We start from the raw sequence: 24,436 nt of genomic DNA, 5'->3' as shown, positions 1-24,436 counted from the left end.
GCTGGGCCAAGACTCCAGGTTTCCTAAAAAAACAAAGCGAGGAAGGAAATGCACGATTCCCTATGCCTGTGAGATGAAACTAAGGCAGTTATTCAGGAGAAAAATAGGTTTTCCCAATATGGGGAGCAGAGCCTTCCCCCTGTGTGTTCTCAGATGGTGTTCCACATTCTCCAAGGTGTCCCGAGAGATATACCATAGGAAGTTTTAGCATTGTTTCCTCCAAAGTTTCTTAGTCTGCCTTACTGCGTATTGCCAAAGCACAGTTCTTTAAAATAATCCAATGGCAGCCAGCTTAATACCAAGTACACAGGCTTCTAAAGGTTTGGCTTGATACCTGGCTACAATTGACAGCATCAGGGAGGATGGATGGCCCTCCTCTCCATCAGGGAACACTCTGATTGTTCTGTTTCTGGTAACTGATTAGCACTGGGGAACAGAGAGTTCTGGCATTTTCCTGGCAGGAATAGGAGTTCGGATGCTGTGAGGTGCCAGTTAACGGAAGCAATGGATCTCCTCGTGTCAGCCGACTGGCAGGCAGAGCCCGTCTCCTGAGGAGTTTGATACCTGAATACGCAGTCTTATTCCACTGCCCCAAGGTTGGCGATCAGTTTGAACCTACAGACACATGGGTAACGAGGCATCAGCATTCTCCTCTGTACACTGCTGGAAGTTACAGACATAGGACCTCTGCCTCCACGACTCTGTAGGTTTCATGCAGTTGGGAGATGTTTTCTTCACACACATACATGCATGTTTATAAATATTTATATAATCTCAAATGTATGCAGCTGATATTCTACATAAAATTCACATTTCATTTAATGGTCTTACCAAATTAATATTAGATTTTGTTGTTATGTGACAGTTGCAGCTGCAAAAATAACTGTTAGTGTGATGACCAACACTGGGGGAGTGAGGTGAGTACGAATGTTTTCTGACCATTCTGAGTAGAATAATTTGGGTGCTGTTGGGGATCGAATCGTGCTCCCCACAAAAGGCATATTGAGGCCCCATTTGGGTCCTGTGGGTGTGACCCCATTTGTAAATAGGGCCTTAGAGGATGTTATTAGTTAAGGTGTGACCAAGCTGGATTTGGCCACTATGGATGAAGTCCTCATAAACAAAGGAAATTGGTCACAGAAGGAGAAGCCACGGGGAGCAGCCAGAAGCTGGAAGCCAGCATAAACCAGACAGAAAGGAAGAAGTGCTGCCATGTGCATTGATATGTGATGGAAAAAGTAAAGGAACTTGACTGATTGTCAGCCAGCCAAAAGGTACTGGCTCCAGGAGGGAGCAAGCCTTCTGGCCTCCAAAACCATGAGCCCATAGATTCCCTTTGTTAAGCCATTCCAGTGTATAATATTTGTTTTAACAACTGGAAAACTGAAACAGTTTCTGGTATTTAAAAATGAGATGCTGCTGTGACACATACCTAAAAATGTGGAAATGGCTTTGGAATTGGGTAATGGGTAGAAGCTGGAAGAATTGTGAGGTACTTGATGGAAAAAGCCTAAATTGCTCTGAAGAGACTGGTAGTAGAATTATAGACCTTAAAAGTACTTCTGATGAGGCCTTAGAAAGAAATGACCAATGTGTTATTGGAAACTGAGGAAAGATGATTCTTGTTATAAAGTGGCAGAGAATTTGGTGGAATTGTGTTCTGATGTTGGATAGAAGGCAGAACTTGAAAGTGATGAGCTTTGATATTTAGCTGAAGAGATTTCCAAGCTAAATGTACAGTCTGATTTCTCCTTTTAACTTATAATGAGATGAGAGAGGAAAGAGGTAAACTGAGGATTGAACTGTTAAGTACGAAGAAACCAGAAATTGATGGTTTGGAAAATTCTCAGCCTCTCCAGACAGCATAGAGACTAGGGCCAAAAGCAGTTCTGTCAGGGACCGGAAACAACTCCCCAGAGAGCAGGGTTCCATGCAAGGGTTTAATTGAACAAGCTGTGCACATCCATAGATTTGAGACCATTTTGGAATATTTGCAAGCAGGTTTTTTGAAGTACTCATAAAAAATCTCAGTGGAAACTCATAGAATGCCTAATTTTAAGCCATGTCTCTTCTCAGTGACCCTGCTAAGATAAATTATTTGTGAAAATATACCCTTAGGAAAAAATATAATTTGGAGGTCTGAGCCATAAAAGTATTGGCAGGCATCTGCTAATAACTATGATTTTTGCTTTTTGTGAGGTTGAACCTGAGCCATTCTTTCTAGCAGCGATTAGGCAGGAGGAGAAATTCCCAGGTTGTGATGGCAAAATTATACTGTCAGATAAAGAGTGAATATTCATCATTCAGTCTTCATAGCCAGACACACATTTCTTCATCCAGAAATGGTTTCAATGGCTGTGTATAGTCTTTAAAGCAGAACCGGGGTGATGAAGCCCTGAGGGGTGTGTGCAAGCTTCAGACAGAATAGCTGTCCGCAGACACTTGTTGAGTTTCTTGTGGAGAGGGAGTTGAGGGTTCTGTTTGGCTCCAAAGGTTACCCCTGGTGGGAGCTTCATACGGGCAGGGCTTGGCTTAGCTCAGGGGAGGCCTTTCCACAGCCCAGGATCTATGGAGATGGGATGGCCTATGCTGGACGAGCAGGTCCCCATTGCTGGGTGGGCATGTAGAGGACTGGGCGGCCCCGTGGCTGGTTTGCTGTAGAAGGAATTGAATGTAGGATGGGGCCAGGGGTATGACTGACATTCCTTCTGATCTTGAGCTTATGTAGTTCTGTGATAAGGCAGGACTGTTGACAGGTAATAATTTACTTTATGAAATGTTACCCTTAGAGTTTCCCCAAATGACCTGCCTACTGGTGCACCTAAGGTATATTCAGTTAACTAAAGTTATATCTGTGCAGCTTTTCATGAATACCTGAGATGTAAGTGGGGTTGTGCTGTAGAGTCTCATTTGTTGTAAAGAAAAGGAACTGGGAAAGAGAAATGGATGGATTACTAGATGTTCCTAGTAAAGAAAAGTAACCTATCCAGCCACTTTAGAGTGTCAGTTCCATGCATTTGGAATGGACCGGCTCCCGTACGTGATTCTGTTACCTTTGGGAAGAGTGGCAGGGGACTCAGTGATTGCAGGGCCATGTCTGATCTTGCCAGAGCTCTAGACACAGGCACACATTGCTAAATGTGGTGGGACTTCGCAGGGTTGGGCTTATGTGGAGAGATTTGTGCCCTTTGTGGACAAGGAGCTGCTTTTGCTTTGGGGAGTGAAAGAGAAGGAAGTTGGAAACCATTGTCTGCACCGAGATGCCATTGAGGGCTGCTGGGGCATGGGGGGATACCTAAGACGGGTCCCCCCCCTTCAGGAAAGCCCAGTCCCGACAGGGCAACTCTTCCAAGGGCCCAGCCCCATCCAGGGATCCCCAGCCACAGCCCCGAAGGGCGTGCTCTTGCACAGTCCTGTCATCTGAGCTTGCACATGTTTGAAAAATCTGAAGTACACGCAGGATTAAGTGTGGTTTTGTTAGCTTACCAGATAATGACTACCTAAATAGTCAGAGCCTCATGCTATCTTAGATGCCAGAGAAAATACCCTGCAACTTTCAGATAAAGAGGGAACATCACGTGCTTGGAAAGTATGTGCCTAGTGTTTGCAACTGGTCAACCCCAAGCTGCTCTGCCCTGAAAATGAAGTAGGAGGAACCACCAGCACCTCCAAGGAGACGGAGGCTGAACGCTGCAAGGAGAAAGGTCAGCCATGGAGCAATAATGCTGCCTGCCCAGTTCATCACACCACTGGAATTTTCTCTAGAGTATTCTCAGTGGCTGCTGTGTTCCTGCTGGTTATCCATGTTTTGCTTATTTCTCTGTATGTTTTCGTTTTTCTTACAACCATGCTTTTCTAGATGAGTCTGACTCTTCAAACATACCAAGTTGTTAATCGTCCTGATGGTATAACTTTTGAGGTAGTGTGGAGGTACATAGGAAAACCATAGCTAAGAAAGCAAATTGCACTTTTCTCATCTCTCAGCAATTTGGCTATTCCTTTAAGAATTTGCTGTAAAGTAGTAATAACTAATGCACAGCCTGCCCCAGGGCCTCCGCATATCCTTCCGCCTCTGCTTGGCTTGTTCCCAGTCCCCTTCTCTTGGCCTCACCCTTAAGGTCACAGCTTACATGTCACTTACTCAAGGAGGCCAGCATTGCCCTTAACTAGACTAGGTCACTTTCTCCTGGCAGTTCTCATAACCCAAGGTTTGCATTGTCATGCATTTGTAATTGAATAATTTTTGAGAATCATTTGGTTTTTGTTTTCCTGGCAAGACTGTGAGCTTCTTGGGAGCAGGCTTGCGTCTGCCTCATTTACTTTTCCATTTCCGGGACCCAGTGGGGCTGGGCACAGGATAGATCCTGAGTTCCTAGTTGTTGAAGAGATGCTAATTACATTTGTCATGCACCTGGTGTGCAGGTACCATCTGACCCTCTTAAAAATTACATGTGTGTGCACGCATGCGTGATCTTTTGGCACTGACAACACCACAAAGAAAACCTGGTTCTCCCATTTTATAGCTGGGAGAACTGGGGTTCAAATCCTGAGACAGAACACTCAGCAGCTTTTAAAAGTCCTCAGGAAATGTGTAGGCCATCATCTGGAAAATATCCATGATATTATAAAGTGTGAAAAACGCAAAACAGTTTGTCTAATATGATTCTATTTATGTAAAACAAAATATTTGTGTATGTATTTATCTGACAAATGCTTGTATTTGCATATAAAGTATCCGAAGCTACACTTAGACCAAATTGTAACCAATTATCTCTGAGGAATGTGCTGGGAGGGGAGTGAAAAATTTTGCTTTTGACTTTGTACAGTTTTAAATGTTGCCATTTTAAAGGTCTCACAGTGAGTCACTCTTTCTAAATGGAAAGTAAAGGAGGAATGCAACGTCTCACCCGAGCCTGCCGGCTTGGCCTGTCGGCTGGGGGGGGCTTGGAACCCTCTGGCTCTGAGCCCGTGTCCTGCTCCTGGCATCCCCTGTGTGTCTAGGGCAGGGGCTCTCCACGAGGTGACTGGCAATGTCTAGAGACAGTTGTGATTGTCACGACTGGAGGAGCTGCTCCTGGCATCTAACAGAAGCCGGGGGCTGCTGAATCTCCTAGAGTACACACCAGGGGGTTCTCCCGCCACACCTGCGTGGGTGCCCAGCGTGAGAAACCTGGTGTGGAGGGGAGTCTGTCCCTCCGGCTGGAGGACCTGACTCACTGACCCAGAGTCTCCAGTGAGCTCGCCCTCCATTTCTGCCCCAATGGGACCATCTGCCAGGTTTCTGGGGGAAGCCCTGGGCTGACCTGATGAGCGCAGGCAAGGAGACTGCACTAAGGCCCTGTCATTTCAGTGCCGGTTGGAAACAGCACTAGTTAAACGAGGCATTGGCATTTCCTCTGACCAAAACTTTTAAAAGAGGCAGAGACAGAGGCAGCTGCTAATTGGGCTTCTAGAGAGGTGATAACCAGGACAGAGAGAAGGTCCTAAGGAGAGTTCCACTGGCCTTAGCACAACCAGAGGGAAAATTAAGCTTGTTTGGAGGAGAAACAGTCGTGCCTGGATTTTTCCCTCTCATCTGGGTTTCTTTAATGATTTACAAGCTTATTGACTACCTGGAGTCAGGTGTCATGCTGGAGTCTAAAAGTCAATTGGGGGCACCCTTACCCTGGGGTCTGAGGGATTAAGCCCCCCCAAGTATGATTCAGGTGGTTTGTTCATTTCCTCCAGGACTCCTGTGCTGCATGGATTGGCCATGAGTGCCGAGGGCAGGCAGAGGCCTCAGCCTTCTTCTACTGAGAAGGCTCTTGGAGGTCATCTCATTTGGGATTTTCACTTAAGAGAGGGGAAAGCACTTGCCAGAAGCTACCCAGCTAGTTACCAGCTGGTTAGGAATGGACTGCAGGCCCCTGGTACCTGGTCCAGAGGTCAACCCCCATCAAGAAAACAATGGCAAGAAAAGGATGCTCTTTTTCTTAAAAACAAACATCTAAACAAATGGAAAGAAAAGGAGGAAATATCCTCCTGTGGGGGTATAGGTGCATAGACTTAGGTTCAGAAACAGGAGATGGGAAGGATGTGGAGGGGATGCTGGCTTTTCTTTTTCAGGGGCCCACTTGGTCTCCAAGTGTGGTCTTTGGACCAGCAGCATGGGTAGCCCTTGAGAACTTCTTACAAGTGCAAATTCTCCAGCCCGCCTCAGACCTAGTGACTAGGAGAGTTTGGGTGTTGGGCCTCCCTAGCAGCCTCTGTTGCAGCAAGCTCTCTGGGCAATCGTGATGTGTATTCAAGTTTCTGAAGAATGGGGTGTGGGGGATGGCTACAAGGTGGATGTCAGGTTAGCTGGGACCTGGCCTGGGCTTCCCTGAGCCTCAGTTTCTCTGTCTGTAGAATGGGGGTATATGTAAATGTAGATATCTGACCTTCAGAGTTGTTGGAGGAATTGGTTGAGCTTATGTAGTTGAGTGTGGTTGGAATCGCACCACTGAAACACTCAAGCTTTCTTTGATTATGGGCCATAAAGAGGCCAACAACCTGAAGCTGTGCATTTGTTCTGATGCTCACAAATAACAATTGTCATTTTCCCTTATGACGTGCCCTTGAGGCTACTTTGGCCCTTCTCTCCCGGTGGAATCACCTGGACTACTCCCGAGGCTGAGGCCCTTCCATGCGACCTCCCCAGGACCTCACTCCAAGAATCAGCTTCCCCAGAGCCCTGCACCCAGGGACAGGCAGCTCGTGTTGCCTGGAAAATGGGGAGGTTGTGACTGAGCTGCCACCAGGAGGACTGTGCCCTGAAGCTGACCTGGGAATAAATGGTGCTGACCAGCTGGGGGAGCCTGGTTCTGAGAGAGGAGGGTAATCGTGGCGAGGAACAGGTAATGAAAACCTGCGTTGGATTAGAGCGTGGAGACTTAAATAGTCATTCATAGCTGCGTGTATCAGGTAACCAATATGTGACAGGCTCCACCTTCCTTCATTGAGTCTAAGATACCACCAGTGGAAAGATACACCATTATTTTATACACCCCTAAAAGAAACCCCTCAAAAAACTAACCAAGCCAACATGTCATTGGTTGTAGAACATATTCTGATTTCAATGTGAAAAACAATACAGAGCAAATCGTAATTGCTGAGTGCTTTTTACACATTACCACATTGAGTCTTCTCAACTCTCCCTGAAACCGGGGCTATTGCTGTCCCTAGTTTACAGATGAGGAAACGAAGGTAATTGTGTAGGGCAGGGCTCAGCTAAGTTTTTACTGTAAAAGCCGGGTAGTAAATATTTTAGGCTTTGCAGTCCCTGTAGTCTCTGCCACACTGAGTTCTGCCTTATAACATGAAAGCCGCCATGGATGAGCTGTGAATGATCAGGCACGACTGTGTTCCAATGAAACTTTATTTATAAGCATGGAAATTTGAGTTTCGTATAATTTTTGTATGGCATAAAATATTTTTAATTTTTAAAAATCATTTAAAAATGTAAAAAAAACAAGCATTCTTAGCTCGTAGGCCAGACATAAACACGCAGCAGGTCAGATTTGGCTGTGGATTTGGCCCCAGCTCATAGATTGCTGATACCTGGAGTCATGGTTTATGCAGGTGTGTTTCCACAACCAGGTTTTAATATCTATTATATGATCTGTGCATGTTAAGGAGAAATACCTGGTTATCAAGTTATTTCTTAAAATCAAATAAACAACTGTTTTGAAAGTATTATTTTCCTTAATCATGAAGTGTTTCAAGTTTTGCAGGGAAGGTCTAATTTTAATTTCCTCTGAACTTGTTTCTTCTTATGTGAGTGTTAATTATAATTTGGGGAGGCCTTTTGGTTTTTGAACTGACAACTTGAAAAGTGTTTTTTTTTTTTTTTTAAGTGAAGTTGAACATGCACCCAGTGTAAAAACTTCAAATACTTCAAGAATGTATTAAGATGAAACATGAAGTTTCTCCTGTTCCCTTTTATTCTTAATTCTTCTTCCCAGAGGTGAGCTCTATTAATACCTTCTTGTGCATCCTTCCAGCAGTGGGCTGTGTAAATAGGAAATTGTGTGTATGCATGTCTACTTTTAAATGCATACTTGCTTTTTCATCTTGTAGAGTTCGCTGTATCAATGTGTCCATCAGTATTTCATTTTTGATGACTACATAGTATTCCACCAAGCGATATATTCCTCTTGAACCATTGCTATTTATTTAACTAATTTTCCCATTGTTGGATTTGAGTTGTTTCCAGTTTTTAGTTATTACCAAAAATGGTGCATTATATATGGCTGTAATTAAATTTATCATGCTTCTGAAAATATTTTGGTAGGATAAATTCCTAGAGGTGAACCCACTGCATCGAAGCAAAAGTGCATTTTCTGATACATTACAATTTTTTTCACATTAAATTTCAGCAACTTATTTGCCTGAGCCAAGAATGTCCACAAAGAGCAGCATTACTGCTGGGAAAATTGACTCCCTCCTGCTTCCCATATTTCCATTTGTCTGTTGTTTATGGTGAGCAAATAGGTAACATTTCATCATCAAAAGTGTGTAGAGAATAGTGGAGGGTGACACACAGGTTTCGCTCCAGATCTTATAATAATCGTCGACATCTACTTATTTAAAGAACATCACCAAGAAGTGTGCTTTGAGCCTGTGTGCCCAGCATTCTCCAGTGCTGTTGCAACAGTGGTTTGTGAAAACTGTAGCTCATTTCTGAGAATTATCCCTAAAGTTTATGGATGAATTCTTAATAGCTTATGTATCAATTCATGGCTACTGATTTTGGATACTGACGATAGTCCAGCTTTGGTATTAAGCCGTTGATATGCATCATCTCCTGAGTTTGCACTGTGATTATATCAGGCTGCAGCTCTCTTCATCCTTATCTTTATTTGAGGAAACTGAGGTTCAGAGAGTTTATGTAACAGATGGAAGGTCACAGAATGAGTAAGTGGTAGGACCAGACTTTGAACCAGACGTTGTCTCCAAAACTCCCATTCTTGACCACCAGGTGAGCTGTCATCTTCAGTCACTCAGTTGCCTCTTCTCCTAGATAATTTTTTAAGTCACCACCACTTATGGTTTCCCCCAACCTTTGTTATGTTTCTACAGCTTGTGTTGTCTACTCTGTGATAGAGATTAGGTAGTCACTAGTTTTGAGAGAGCCCAGGAAGTGGGTGTTACTTCTGCCTTCTGCTTCACAGCTGGTTATGGAAGCAGGCATTTCTCCTAAAGACAAGTTCCAAAGACCGGTCTGTGTCTTCCTTATACATGGACTCTGGCATAGAACGGTGCTCAGTGAAGTTGGCTGAATGAATGAATGTGTGAATTCGACAAATGCACATAAAATAATTAGAGAACAATTTAAGAGTCTGTGTTAACACAGAACCATTCAAAAGTGTTTTAGCAGAAGCACTGTGGTATAGAGATTAAGAAGTTATGGGTTTTTAAGGGTGAGACGGGCTCAGAAGGCTTATACTTCTTTGTATTTGTTCACTTAGTAATGAAATTAAAAAGCTAGCATATTTTATTTTTATATGTTAGAACTCTTGTTGGTAGCTGATACTTTAGTCTTCAAGTTATGTGTAGGAGAATAGGTAAGCAGGGTGAGCACAAGGCTTTTTATTCTAGAAAAGAAAACATTTTTTCTTCTTTTTTTGTTTTTTTTCAAGCATCCTGTGAACTTCTGTGGTGACTGGTTGTGTTGCTGATGTCAAGGAGAGGTAGATGTTAGGTTGTCTGCACTTTGATTGTTATGGATAATTAAGCAGAAGGGGAATTGAAGAAAAAAATAGGCACTCTTTGCATTAGTTTCACAACTGTAGAATACTGTGGTTCCTAACCATAGCAGAGCGCATTGTTCTGTGTGGCTAGTGGCCTCTGAACTGAAGGGGGAGTCTAAACTGGGTGTGCGGACATGCACAGGAACTGAGAGAACTTGAGGGGCTTTTCTGGGTCTCAGGGTGAGTGTTGAATTTGCTGTGTGCCCTGGACCAGGCGCCCACTTTCAGCTGCACCTCCCCACCTTTCCACCCTCAGCCACACTGGCCTCATTTCAACCCCTTGTCCACAGCCTTTGCCATGCTTGGCTTATGCCCACCATGTTTCCTGTCCCTCCACAATCTGTTCTTTTACCTGGTTAATGCCTGTTCATCCTGAAGTCAGTTCTGTAGATTCTTCTTCAAGCAAGCTCCAGGATCAAACTTTCTCCACTCTGTAGGTGATGGGTCTCCAACCTTAGTAGTATCTTTAAGATGCATTAGGGAGCTTGTTAAAATGCAGGTGCTGTACTCAACCCACAGATATTAAATTCGGTAGGTGGGGCTTCTGACTGAGGTGACCCATGGACCCACCTGAGAACCACTGGAGCAGGACCTCCGTAGATGAGACTGCACGCAGTGGCCAGAAACTCACTCGGCTCTGTCGCTTGTTCTCCTTCAGCTCTTGTTCCCACTGCCCCAACCACAGGTTTGACAAGTTTGTTTGGACAATTTCAGGCAGGATGTGTGTGACAGAAGGACTTGTCTCCTTGCCCCAGGGTGGTGTGTAAATGTGGTTATTAATGGCAGACAAGTCTGAAGATCCCCCTAGCCCTGGCATGTGCACACACGCCAAGCACAATATTCTCACCCGGAGCATGCCAAGGCCATCAAATTGAGAGCACTACAAAATGAAAGCAAGTTTGGAGATAAAAAGGAGCAGTGAAATGTGAAAGTGGCAGTTCAGAGTCCAGAAACCATGGAGGAGGGAAAAAGCCAACGTGGTGGCTGGAAGTGGAATGAGATGTGCTCTGTTTGATTCCTGGAGGTAGAAGTCGTCTCAGTGGTTGCAAATTGCGGGAAGATCAACTTTAGCTCAATATAAGGTAAATGCTATGTTGCAACAACAGTAGTAATAGATACCTATTTACTGGGCCCCCTATAGATATAGTGTTCCTTATATTTACAGCAACACTGTAAGTAGTTACCATGATCCTTACTCTAGAGATAACAGCCCTGAAGCTTGGAAGTAATTTAAAAGGTTGCCAAGGTTACACAGTGATTAAGGAGGTAGTATGAATTCAAAGAGTGACTGGATTGACCGAAAATCTGAAATGTGTCTGCTGTGCTGTTTCCTCTCGATAATTTGAGTTGTCTACTGATGGAATGGGCTGCTTGTAGAGCGACGAGGTCCCGGCCCTGACTTGTTCAAGTGGAACATGGGGGACCATTCAGGAGATGGGAGAGCAGCCTTTCACAGAGAAGGCCTGCTGTTAATAGGCATTATATATAAACTCTCTCTATATGCATATATGCACACACGTACACACCTATGATTGATATTATATATGTGAGTGTGTGTGAGAGAGAGAGAGGGAGGGGTGAGGAAGTGAGAGAGACTAGAGTGGATTTGGGATACATTGGTTAGGTAGATCTCTTTACTCCTGGATTTCCCAGAGCCTTCCACATGCTAATGGACATTGCGGTTCTCCAAATAGGGTATGACATACAGTGATTCCCAAACTTACTTGATCATGGGTCCCTTCTTTGAAGAATATTTCAAGGGAGTTGCAGCTCCTTGGAAGGCGTTTTCTACACGTCCCGGTGAGAGAATTCCTGCTTCGGAGACCTCACGATGGGGCTGTCTGACCACATGCCCCTCGGTCCTTGTTGCTTCTATTCTGATTCTGTAACTGGGCACCTTTGTAAAGCGTGGTCACCCACCACCTCCCCACCTGTGCCTGGGGACTTTCGCCTTGAACTTGAGCTTTATTCACTGTTGTAAGATCTTGATGCTTGTATTGCCGTCAGTTTTGCTTTTGTGTATACGAATCAATATTGAATGTTTAATTAATTCTCTCTTCTGCTTATGTTCTTAACTATTGATCAGAATCAACAATTGGTATAACACCCGTTTGAAGTATAATTATAGTCTTATAAGTGCCATGTGAGTCCTGGGAATGGCTTTATAAAGCTTCAGACAGTAATGGAAAGATATACTTTTCTCCATGTGTTTTTTCCATTTCTGAAACCAATTGCTTTTCTAAAATTGCTTTTCAGATTGGCTATTAAGTTAAAAACCTCATTGTTTTTTTAATACTAGTATCAAGGAGCATCCTAATGAAACATGATGTGTTTGCTATTAATTACAGTAGCTGTCACCTGGCAGCTTAATGCCAATAATGTTTATTTTCCTGTATGAGAGTAGGTGGGTGGGCGATTATCTTTTTATTTAAATCCTTGGAAGATAATCTTGCATTACATCGAGTTTAAAATCATACCTTTTAAAATTTTACTCATTTCTATGAGCTATTGCTTCTTATTAGGTGGAAGTAAACTTTGTTTTGGACCTTGGTAAGTTAGAAAGTTAACGTTTGAAAAGTAATTTACTGCAGGTCTTTGTTGGAATGGATCCAATGTCCCGAGTCCATTGGGGGAGTAACCCCCGACTCCCATGTTCAAGGTCACCAAGCCCCAGTGACACGCCTGCCGTAAGCCTGCGATGCTGGCAGGGCCCAGCTACATTATTCAAGCCTGAAGTGCAGCTCCGGCAGCCCAGTCCTCCTCCGGGGCCAGCACCTTCCATGGAAGGGGGAGCCAGTCCCGGCCTACCTGGTTACTTGGGTCTCTGTCCTCTGGCTAAACACCGCTAAATTAGGGCTGCCAGACTGGACCTTCTCCAGTTTTGAAGTTCAAGGCCATTCTCCCTTTTTATTAGTCCTCCTCTCATAAACCAGTTTTTCCATTTTGGTTTCATGTATTTTGGGAAGACACCTGGAATTCAGCTCTAGTTGATGCTGATTCTTTTCAGCTACCTCGTTTTTTGTTTTTTCCCCCTTTCAAATTCTGTTATGTGTTTTTCCGCCTAAAGGCTTTCATTTTGTAAATCCTGTAGTGGAATCCGCAGGCTTGCTTACCTGAGGACAGTGTGTTTCCTTGTACCAGATTAAATCTGAATTGTGTACACGCTGAACTTTGGGGCTTTGTTTTCTGTGGATCTGTGATGCCGCTAGAGGACTCTCTAAGTCCCTGGCTTTGTGCTTTCGCGTACCTGTATCGAACCCAATACAGTCTCTTTATAGCCAACATGTTATTTTTATGTGCCTTACTTTATTACACATGAAATGAAACCATATCTGACATTTTTTATACTCACTGAATTTTTATTAGAGTTATATCTTTCATCAATAATAACATAAGCTTGCTGCAGCCTTCTTTGGAATATTTACTGGAATTGCTGCCACTGTTTGGAAGGAGTGCTGTTGCCAGCTTATTAGAAATAGTTTCATCCTCATTGCTTTTATCTCGTTAGATAATCCTTTAATCCCTATCATGGGCCATAGATTCCTACACTTCTTGGCAAGCTGCTGCTGCAGGCCCACTGAACAGTGTGGGTGGGCGAGGCTGCCCCGTGGTTTATCAGGCTGGTGAGCCATTGCAGCAATTACAGAATCATTAGTTCTGGAGGCTGCAGTGAATTAGAACTGGAGGTCTCATACCTGAGGCCAGCCATGCTCATTCATAATCAAGGATTTAGCAGATCTTAATGCAAGCAGAAAATTGAATCAGCAGCACCACTGATGCATTAAATTATGGCATTTTCTTGCAGAATTCCTGTAAAAATGTAATAATAAAATTTGGACGGAGCCATTTCTTATGGGGGTTAGTTCACTGTCTTTTGGTAACAGAGGGAGCTAAGAAGTTTCCTATATGAACAGGTCCTCCATTATCTCAGAAGCTTCAGCCCGTTTGTTCTGGTTGGTACCCATATATGAACGTGGAAGTCCACATTTAGATACTTTCTTTCTGTCAATTTCTGTAAATTAGCTTCTTGATATCTTTGGTTTTAGGAAAATGAGACTGAAAACACAAGAAAACAGAAAGTTTCTAGTGCTGATTCTAAAATATAAAGCCCTGTCCTGCCTTTGACATTTGGGAGAGATTCATTGTAATTTTAAGAGATTTAAAAATAGCTCTGATTATGTAGCATCTTAGGATCTCCAAGTGCTTTCCCCTGGTACCGGCTTTTATTAAAAAGGGAACTTGGAGGGAGCCAAGGGGAACATCAGGGACTGAGCTGTAAGTAGGATGAGCTGCCTCGTTCTCCCGGGGCAGGCTTGGGCAGCAATTTCCAAAACCTCATCCCACAAAGAATGATCATATTTCTATTTATTTTCCTTTGGTTTTTTTTTTTTTTTTAATGTACTTTTAAAGGTAGGGAATATACTCAGATGATTCAGAAATGAAAACAAATGGAAAGGCCTACAATAAAAATTTGCTTGTACTCAATTTTATTGCCTAATAACCACCATTATTAGTTTTTGGTGTATCCTTCCAGAGATTATTTTTATGAGGAAAAAAAATAGTCTCTGTGTGTATATTCTTTTTCTCCTCTTTTTAAAGCATAAAATATAGCATATTTTACATAACATCCTGCACCCTGCTTTTTTTTTTTTCAAATAATGATTTATCTTGGAGAGCTCTCCATGTTTATGTACAGAGAATGTTGTCTTCTGTTTTGTTCTTTTTTAGCTGTATGGTTTTCGTTAGTAAAATGTATCATAATCTATTTAACCCATCTCATTTCTAGTATTTGACTATCATAAGTAGTGCAATGAATAATCTTATCCATACATCATTTCGTACATTACATGCAAGTTCTTCAGTGTACTAAATCCCAAGAATTAATTCACCAGAAGGTGAATATGCATTTATAATTTCGATGACTATTGCCCGATTGCTCTCCATAATGGCAACCGTTTTCTAATACTTGTTTCAAAACAGCCTTGTCAATAGATATGTTTGTTCATGCCTTTTTCTAGTGGAGCTTTGGCCTATTGCTTGTTAACTTCTAGGAGCTCCTTACATATTAGAGAGTTTAGCACTTTGCCTATAATGTGACTGCAAAAAGGACATTACCATTGTGCTGTGGACTTTTGATTTTGTTTATGGTTTATTGCCAAGTAAAAGTTTCGTTTTTATATAGTCAAATTTATTGACCTTGGCTTTTATGGCCTTGGGATTTTCAGTTATGCTTTGAAAGTCCATCTCCCCTTTCAAGGTTAAAAAGGATTTTTTCCATTTTTTATCCCATTACTTTTTATCCATTTGGTATGGGTTATAAGATCCAACTTTTTCTTAGATGTTATCCAGTTATTTTTTTAGATGTTCTCTAAAAGTTTTTTAGATGTTATTATTTTCTTAGATGATCTCCAGTTATTTACAGCAGTTGTGAAAAAAAATCAAAATTTTTTTCCTATTGATTTAGAGATGCTGCCTTTACTTTATAGTGATGTCCCATTTGTAATTGGACTGGTTTCTGGACTTTGAATTCTGTTCCATTTCTTTGTCTTTATAGTCATATTCCAGTACCACACTGTTTTGCTCATTGAGGCTTTATAATATATGATAAGGCTTTCCTTCCTCATTACTTTTCTTTTTCAGAGGGTTTTTTTTTTGCTTGTTATATATATAAATATATAGTCAAAATATATTTAAGAATAAGTTTGTGTAATAAAATAAATGTTTCCATTAGGATAGCATTTTATTTATAAATTACTCTAAGAAGAATTGACATCTTTGAGGTTGTCTTCCTATTCAAGAAAACAGGAACAAGATTTGTTCATGTATTCTTTTGTGTCTTTCAGAACTGTTTAAAGTTTTATTCTTATGATCTTGAAATTTTCTTATTTAGTCTATTCCTGGCTATTTTCTTTCATTTGTTGCTGTATTAAATGATTTTTTTCTTTGAGAGGGGCTATTAATTGGTGGTGGCCTGTATGTGAGAAAGTTATAAATTTCTGTAAGTTACTACCTTATTTTGCTACCTTTCTGAGTTGTTTTTTTGGTTATGATAGTTTTGCAATTGATTATCTTGAGATTTCCAAGTATGCAATCATCTTGTCTTTAATTAGTCAATTTTATCTACTTTTCAATTTTTATACTTCTTAAGCATTCCCTGTTCACCTTTGTGCATTGTGGAGTAATGGTGGTGATGTTGAGCTCCCTTATGTTGGTTCCTGTGGATTCTGGTGTGGCCCCATTAAACATGATCCTATTTTTGGGCTGAGGTAAGCATAGTTCAATATGTAAAAGAAGTACCTATTTCCAATTTTACTGAGTGATTTGTTGTTGCTGTTATCAAGACGGTTGTTGAATTTTTCCCAATAACTTTCCAGTGGCTGTGGAGATGGGTACATGATTTTACTCGTGAGATCCATTAATATGAATAGCGAGGTTAATGGATTTGCTGATATTAAGCTAGGTTTGCTTTCCTTGTATAACCCCCCTTTGGTCATTGTATGTTATCCTTTGATTGTGTTTCTTGATTCTTTGCTAATTGTTTGCCATGATGTTCATGAATGAGATGGTTCTTCCGTTTTCTTTTGTGTATAATAGTTATCAGGTTTTGCACTTACATTTGGATTTGTCTGAAAAAGGGTTTTCTAGGTAATTTCACAGTGCAAGAAAGATTATAGGGAGCATGCTTTGCTTATTTAAAGGAATAAGTGGCTTCTGAGAACTGTGTGGGGTGTATTCATGTGGGTGTAAACAAATTTAAACTATTAATTAAGAAGAGGGTTGTCTCTTTAGGAAGGCAAAATATGGAAAATAATTTATTAACACTATTAGTACTAATTAGAACTAATAAGGGCACTCATTAGTCATTTAATATGTACTAGGCTTTACATATGTTAGTTCATTTTAAATTCTGTGTACAACCCTGCAAGGTACTATTTTCAGTTTATAAGAGAAACTGACTTTGAAGAGGTCAACATGATGTGCCCAAGATCATATGGCTAGTAAGGATAGAATCATACTTTAAACCTAAATCTATTTGATCCCAGAATCCATACTCTCAACCATCATGATATATTGCTTTTAAAGTAAATTTGAGTTATTTTATGAAATTAGAAATAAAAAAATGATTGCCTTAAGCTGTGTTTCATAGTGTTATGCCTGTACCAGCATCTTCTAGGAATTTGTTAGAAAAGCAAACTCTCAGTCTCCACCCAGATCTACTGAAGGTGAAATGCTAGTAAGGAGGTACAACTATCTGTGGTTTAACAAGCTCTCCAGGTGATCCTGACCCACAGTAAATTTTGAGAATCACAGCCTTTAAAAATGCATATTGTTCTTCCTTTCTGCAGTCTGCATTTTAGAAGAGTTATCAATTTGTTTGGCTTTATAAATAAGGGAAAATATTCTGTCATTCCTACATTCCCTTTCCAGAAATAAAGGCTAACAATTTGTTTAACACCTTGTGGCTTGTTCACAAGAGAAAGTACTTGTTGAGCCTAACTCACTGTAAAACTCGTAAGAACTAAACGCTCTTATGAAATGTCAAGAGAGCATCAGTTACCCACAGCCTCCATCCAGGCAGTTGTCTGAAGAAAAATAATGAGATTTCCATGGTTGTTTGGAGCTATGTACCCAGGAAAAACATGCTCTTAAACTTAATCCATTTCTGTGGGTATGAACCCATTGTGGGTAGGACATTTTGATGAAGTTAAGTTGTGACCCACTTCAATCAGGATGGATCTTAATCCTGGTACTGGATTTCTTTGGAAGCAGGATGAATTCAGGTAGAAAGCCACATAGGGAGCAGCCAGAAGCTGGAAGTCAGCTAATCCTCAAAGAGAAGGGAGAGGCCACCGCATTTAACTGCCATATGACAGAGGAGCCATGGGCCAAGGATTGCTGGCAGTCAGCACCAGAATGCCAGGTCTTTAGGAGGGAATGCTGCCTCGATAAGGTCTTGTTTGGACTTTGCCTAGCCTCAAAATCATGAGGAAAAAAATTCCCATTGTTTAAGCCAACCCAAAGCATTGTATTTTCTTCAGCAGCTGAGGAAACTAAAACAGATTTTGGTACCAGGAGAGTGGGGTGTTGCTATTGCAAATAAAAAATGTAGAAATAGCTTTATAACTGGTAATAGGTAGAGATTGGAAGAATTGTGAGGTACTTGGTAGAAAAAGCCTAGCTAGATAGCTTTGAAATATGGTAGAAATATGGCTGCTAAATGTACCTCTGATGAGGCCTTAAAAGGAAATAATGAATGTATAATTGAAAACTGGAAGAGGGACAATCCTTGTTATAAAGTGGCAAAAAACTTGGTGAAAGTGGGTTCTGATGTCAGATGGGAAGCATAACTTGCAAGGATGAACTTGCATATTTAGCTGAGATTTCCAATCCAAGTGCAGAAAGTGCAGCCTGATTTCCCCTTGCGGCATATAGTAAAATACAAGAGGAAGGGGATAAGCTGGAAAACTTAACTGTTAAGCACAAAGAAACCACAAATTGGTGGTTTGGAAAATTCTGAGCCTATCCAGATAGTGTGTTCTGAGATTAGGGCCAGAAGCGGCTCTGTGTAACAGCTCCTTCGGCTTCTAGAAAGTGAGTCCCTGGAAAATAGGGCTCCATGTGAGGGTTTAACAGAACAAGGATCTAGTCAGCCATTTTGATGGTAGTCAGAATTGGAAATGCGGTTATTCAGGAAGGATCTATGGAAAGTCCTTATGTCTGACAGTTTAGACCTCTGTGAATTGCATATGAAAAGGTTTTTGCAAGATTTGTATGAGCAGAACCACTGCCAGGCTCGACTAGAAATATCAGAGAAAGGTCAAAGTGAAAGAAGAATGACTTCAAGGTCAGAACCATGGAAGCCAAGGTCTGGAACAAAGATATCTCCTTGAGCCAAGACAGTGAGCCCACCTATATATGTGAAAAAGGCTGGTATGCCCCCAAATTTGTTTTGGTTTGCTAAAGCTGCTGCAATGCAACACACCAGAAATGGGTTGGCTTTTACTTTGGGAAGTTATTAGCTTACATATTTACAGTTCTAAGGCCATGAGAATGTCCCAATTAAGGCATCAACAGGATGATACCTTCTCTGAAGACAGGCTGCTGGCATCTGGGGTTCCTCTGTCCTATGGGAAGGCACATGGCCAGCGTCTGCTGGTCCTTTGCTCCCGGGTTTCATGTGTTCAGCTTCTGGCTTCAGTGACTCTTTGAGCGTCTGTGAGTACTTGCTTGCTTGTCTGGGCCTTTTTTCTCTAAGCTGTCTGGGCTTTTTCTGTCTTTTACTCATGAAGGACTCCAGTAAAAGGATTAAGACCTGACCTTGAGCGGGCTGGGTCACATCTCAATTGAAATAACCTAACCAAAAGGTCCCACCCGTAATAGATCTGTACTCATAGGAATGGATTAAGAGAACATGGCCTTTTCTGGGGGTACATAGCAACTCCAAACTGCTTAATTCTATCACTGGAGTCCTTTATGAGCAGACTGAAACTTAAAGAGAAAATCACAGAGGGAGCAGCCAGAAGCTGAACATATTGAACACAGAAGAGAAGAGAGACCAGGAGAGGCTGCAATGTGCACTTCCATGAGTAGTCATGGATCACAGCAGCCAGTCCCAGACCACCAGACTTCAGGATGAAAGCATTGCCTTGATGGTGCCTTGCTTTGGACTTTTATTACCCTCAAAACCACGAGCACGTAAATTCTCATTGTTTTAAGCCAATCCGTTGCTTGAGAACAGTCAAGGAAACAAAAATAACTTCATATAGAAGTGTAAGCTTTTCACAGATGTGCATGTTTCCCATGTACGGCCTTCAAGCCTGATGTGCCTTTGCAGGAATAACCAGAAGAGGAGGCTTGGAGAGTGAAGACCCAGTGGTCTCAGCTCTGTGCCTGTCACACAGCCAATGCAGCGTGCGTTCCATCTCACCAAGTGAGTGAATGCCAGGAGGAGGGTGAATTCATGGTGGGCTGCCCATCTGACCTCATCTCCGCACAATGCCAACAAACTGAGGAAATGATGATGATTCACTTAACCTAAAAGGCTCAACCTAATTAATGATTTCCCTGCAATTGCCAGTCGCTGGCCCTTCCCTTCCAGGTGCAGAATTCATTTTACTGGCCTCACTGATTTACAAAAGGCAGATGACTTGCAAGCTAATTGGGTAGTCATTATAGAGGAACGCATGATTGTGAGCTGGAACAGTGCTAAAGTGGGTTTTGATACCATGCCCCTTGTCCCTGTGTTGGTTGTCCCAGAGTAATTAGATCTGAGTAGCAGCAGTTTGGGATGGTGAGGACTCTGTGGGTTTCCCATTGACTAAGTAGAGTTTGTTGAAGCTAGCTCATAATTATATCAAGGCACTTTGTCCAGTTATGGGATATACCAGGCTTGATATACCTATTTGCCAAGTAGATATTTCCCTGGTGAGGGTGGGGATGAAGGTAGGGTTGACTGATGTGGCAAATGAACCACTTTCTAGGGACTGCAGGGTAGGCGCCTCTGTGAACCCCTTCCCCCCCACCTTAGGCCAGAAATCACCACATACCCTGTCCATATCTCTGATGACCAGAGGCCTAAGGGCTGGAATGTAGGGACGGCAGAGTTCAAGGAAGCCCAGGGAAACCTGCACGTCTGTACATCTGTGCGTGGGTCTGTGTCTGGTATTTGAGGAATCTGTACCTAGTGTGTAAACAGAGGCCCACATGACATAGGTCTAAACAGTTAAAAGTGATAAGTCAAACTAACACACTATTTGTACCATGTTTTCTGTTTTCCTACCTTGAAAAATCACCCTCTCTAATGACCTGGGATGAGGCAGTGTGGTGAGAGTTCCCCTTTCCTTTCCAGGCTCAGCTTTGTCTTATTCCTTGAAGGGCCTTACATGCATGAATGCAGGTACCCCACCTTATCGTCACCCTCTCCCCACTGCACTCAGCTTCCCAGGGGTGTCTGGGTGTACACAGCCCACACTGGCAGCTCAGTCCACTTTAAAAGGGTAGATCTGGAGAAAGGGTTCAGACAGGCGCAGAACAATTTGAACAGGAAATTCTGGGAATCCAGAGACCAAGGACCTTGTCTAGAAAGGGGAAGTGTGAACTGTGGGTGTGCATGCCTTCTGAGCCCCACAGAAACCTCACTTCATAGGGAGGGGCCCAACAGATGAGGGCCAGAGTAAGGACCCCTCAGGCTGGGTAAGGAAAGCACTGCACTTGTGGAATGTTAGTGGGGTTTCATCTATACAGGGCCAGAGCCAAAGGAGAGGTCTTAAACAAGCCTTATGCATTTATATAAACACCCCCAACAGACATACATACTTCCCTACACAAATCTGATGCTCACAGATGGAACCAGCTGAGCAAATTACCTATGGTGCTTCCATGTTCCACCCTTCTGCCCTCACACACACAAATACTCCTATACTCCTACCAGACATATTTGTGTTACATAAAACATGCACACTCGTTTTCACCTCTATGCCACAGACACCTGTCATAAATCTTTACCCAGACATGTCTCTTCACGTGTACTATCAGTGTTGCACATGTGCACCTATTGCATACCCAGAAACATTTTGCTTGTATACATGCCTCCAAATCTAGGCATCTTTCTGCCTATACTCATTTCTGTATCATTTAGCCACAATTTTCCTGGCAGATTGTTTTCTCATCAGCAACACTGGGCATTTGTGTTATCAGGGAGCAGGTTGAAACCAGTATCTAAAGTAAGGTTTTAGAGTTTTGGGTTCAGTTATTTTATCAAGGTTCTACTTGTGATTAATTAGCAGATAATGAAAACTGATTATGTTGCATTTACTGACAACAGTAAGTTAATCAGCCACAAATACTCAGATAACTGCTATGTTTCATAGGTAAAGGACAGTATTATATTAATTAAGACAAAAAAAGTATTTGATAAAATTTGATATCCATTCATGATAAAAAAAATTCAGCACGTTAGGTATACGTGGTGATTACTTAAATTGGATAAGGAGAATCTAAAAAGATTATAGCTAACATCAGACTTAATGGTGAAAGATTGAACACTTCTCGCCAGCAGAAATGTCTGCTTTCACCACTGTTATTTAATGGAGTTTCAGCCACTGATATGAGGCAAGAAAAATAAATAAAAGACATTGGAAAAGTAGAAATGAAACTGTGCCTATTTGCAGATGAGACAATTGTCCATGTAGAAAATTTCAAAGAATCTAAAAAAAATAAAAAATAAAAACCCCAATAATCAATAAGCAAGGTCACAGGATCCAAAGTGAACATACAACAATCAATCACACTTCTATATATTAACTAAGAAAATATGAAAACTGACATTAATAATGCAATAGCATTTATATTTATTCCCTAGAAAGTGAAATACTTAGGTACACACTTAACAAAACATTTACAGAATCTGAATTCTGAAAATTACAAAACACTGGTGAAAGAAATAAAAAATGATATAGGGAGATGTATCTTGGCCATGGATTGGAAAATGCAAGATAATAAAGATACTCTCTAATTAATATATAGGTATATTGGTTTGCTAAAGCTTCCAGAATGCAATATACCAGAGATGGAATGGCTTTTAAATAGGGAATTTATAAAGTTAGAAGTTTACAATTCTAAGGTTATAAAAATGTCCAAATTAAGGTATCCAGTTAAAATACCTTGACTCAAGAAAGGCCGATGTCTGTCACATCGGAAGGCATGTGGCCAGTATCTGCTGATCTTTGTTCCTGGTCCTGTTGCTTCCAACTTCTGATGCCTGCGGTTTCCTCTCTAGACATCTCTGGGCCTTCAGTTAGCTGCTCCAGGACATAACTCTGGGTTCTGGCTTGCCTAACATCTCATGATCTCATGGGAAGATTCACAGTGACTTCTGTTGGGTTCTGCATCTCCAAACATCTGTGTCCAGGTGTCTGCTCTCTCTGTTGGCATTCCAAGCATCTCCAAATGTCCATGTCTCTGTCAGCTCTGAAGCAACTGTTCTCTAAGTATCTGAGCTTCCTTCAGGATGTTTCCCTTTTTAAAGGACTCCAGTAAACCAATCAAGACCCACCCTGAATAGGTGGAATCACTTCTCCATCTACTCAAGAGGCCATACCCACACTTGGATGCGCCACATCTCAAGGGAGATAACCTAATCATAAGGTCACACCCACAACCGAGTGTGTCACATCACCGTGAAAACAATCCAATCACACTTTCCCACCCTGAACAATAGGTCTGCCTCCCACAAGATTGGATTAGGAAAGAAAACATGGCTTTTCTGGGGTCCATATTTATTTCAAACCAGCACAATAGGTTTAAAGCAATTCCTATAAAATCCCAGCAAAGTTTTGGTGGACATGGTCTAATATTTATATGGTAAGGCATGGGCCCGAGAATAGCTAAAGCAATCTTGACAAGAAGAATTAAGTAGAAAAATTATTCTTCTTGATAGGAGTTACTATAGCTACTGTAATCAAGTCAGTGTGTATTGGCAGATTTCTAGACACATAGATTAATGGAAAGAATAGAAAAATCATAAGTAGATCCACACAACTGTACTCAACTAATTCTTGACAAAAGTACAAAAGCAATTTACTGGAGGAAAGATAGCCTTTTCAATAAATTATACTGGAACAATTGGACACCGAGAGGGCAAAAGAAACAAACAAAAAACCCGCAACCTTCTATACAAAATTTAACTCTAAATAAATAATGGACTAAATGGAAGACGTAAAATTACAACTTTTTGGGGGAGAAACATAGGGAAAATCTTTAAGATGTAAGGTTAGACAAATTATTCTTATTAGATTTGACAACAAAAGGATGCTCTATAAAAGGGAAAATTGCCAAATTGGATTTCATCAAAATTAAAAACTTGTGACATACAAAAGACCCTATTAAAAGGATGAAAAGTTAAACAATAGATGGGAATAAAATGTTTGCAAAACACTTATCCAACAAAGGACTGTTACCTAGAATACTAGAATACTCTCAATATTCGAAAGTAAAACAAACAAGCAAGCAATACAACTTTAAAAATGAACAAAAAACCTGAAAAGATATCTAACCAAGGAATATATGAGGCAAATAAGCACATGAAATGTTTAATATCATTAGCTACTAAAGAAATTTAAATTTAAAATAACAATGAGATATCACTATCCACCTATCAGATTGGCTAAAATGAAAAATAGGGGCAGCATAAAACGTTGGAGAGGACATGGGAAAACTGTATCACTCATGTATTTCCGATGGGAACGTAAAATGGTTGGTCAGTCTGGTATGCAACTATCGTAGAACCCAGCAATTGAACTTGTGGGCATTTACTCCGCAGAAATGAAGACTTGTGTACATACAAAAACCTGCACACAAATATTTACAGCAGTGTTATTTGTAATAGTCAAAAACTGGAATCGGCGGAGGCGTCCTTCCATGGATGAGTGGGTAAATCAGCTGTGGGACGTCTAGACCACGGCACGGCACTTAGGATGGAAAAGGAATGGGTCATTGGGGCGTGCAAACACTTGGATGAGTCTTCAGGGAATTATAGTGAGTAAAAAAAATCAATCCCAGAAGATTACATACTGTATGACTCCATTTATACAACATTTTTGAAATACCAGCATTTTAGAAATGGAAATACCTTTGGGTCACGGGGATATCAGGAGGTGGGTCAGTGT

General features: G+C 41.5%; 1 protein-coding gene across 9 annotated transcripts in view; it reads left to right on the top strand.

The window, feature by feature from the left end:
* Window positions 1–24,436, top strand: part of SPOCK1 (SPARC (osteonectin), cwcv and kazal like domains proteoglycan 1) — a 551,382-nt gene that overhangs the window by 264,412 nt on the left and 262,534 nt on the right. For 3 of the 9 annotated variants that reach the window (XM_077138531.1, XM_077138527.1, XM_077138534.1), the window contains exon 3: window positions 19,606–19,701. The exons of the other annotated variants lie outside the window; for them this stretch is intronic. In XM_077138531.1, the coding sequence (XP_076994646.1) occupies window positions 19,606–19,701 (96 nt within the window). The remainder of the gene's footprint in view (window positions 1–19,605; window positions 19,702–24,436) is intronic. 9 annotated transcript variants of the gene reach the window in all.

The sequence above is a fragment of the Tamandua tetradactyla genome, chromosome 20 (assembly GCF_023851605.1).
Source record: "Tamandua tetradactyla isolate mTamTet1 chromosome 20, mTamTet1.pri, whole genome shotgun sequence".
Lineage (NCBI taxonomy): Eukaryota > Metazoa > Chordata > Mammalia > Pilosa > Myrmecophagidae > Tamandua > Tamandua tetradactyla.
The sequence above is the reverse complement of the archived record's forward strand: the minus strand, read 5'-3'. Positions and strand labels throughout refer to the sequence as shown.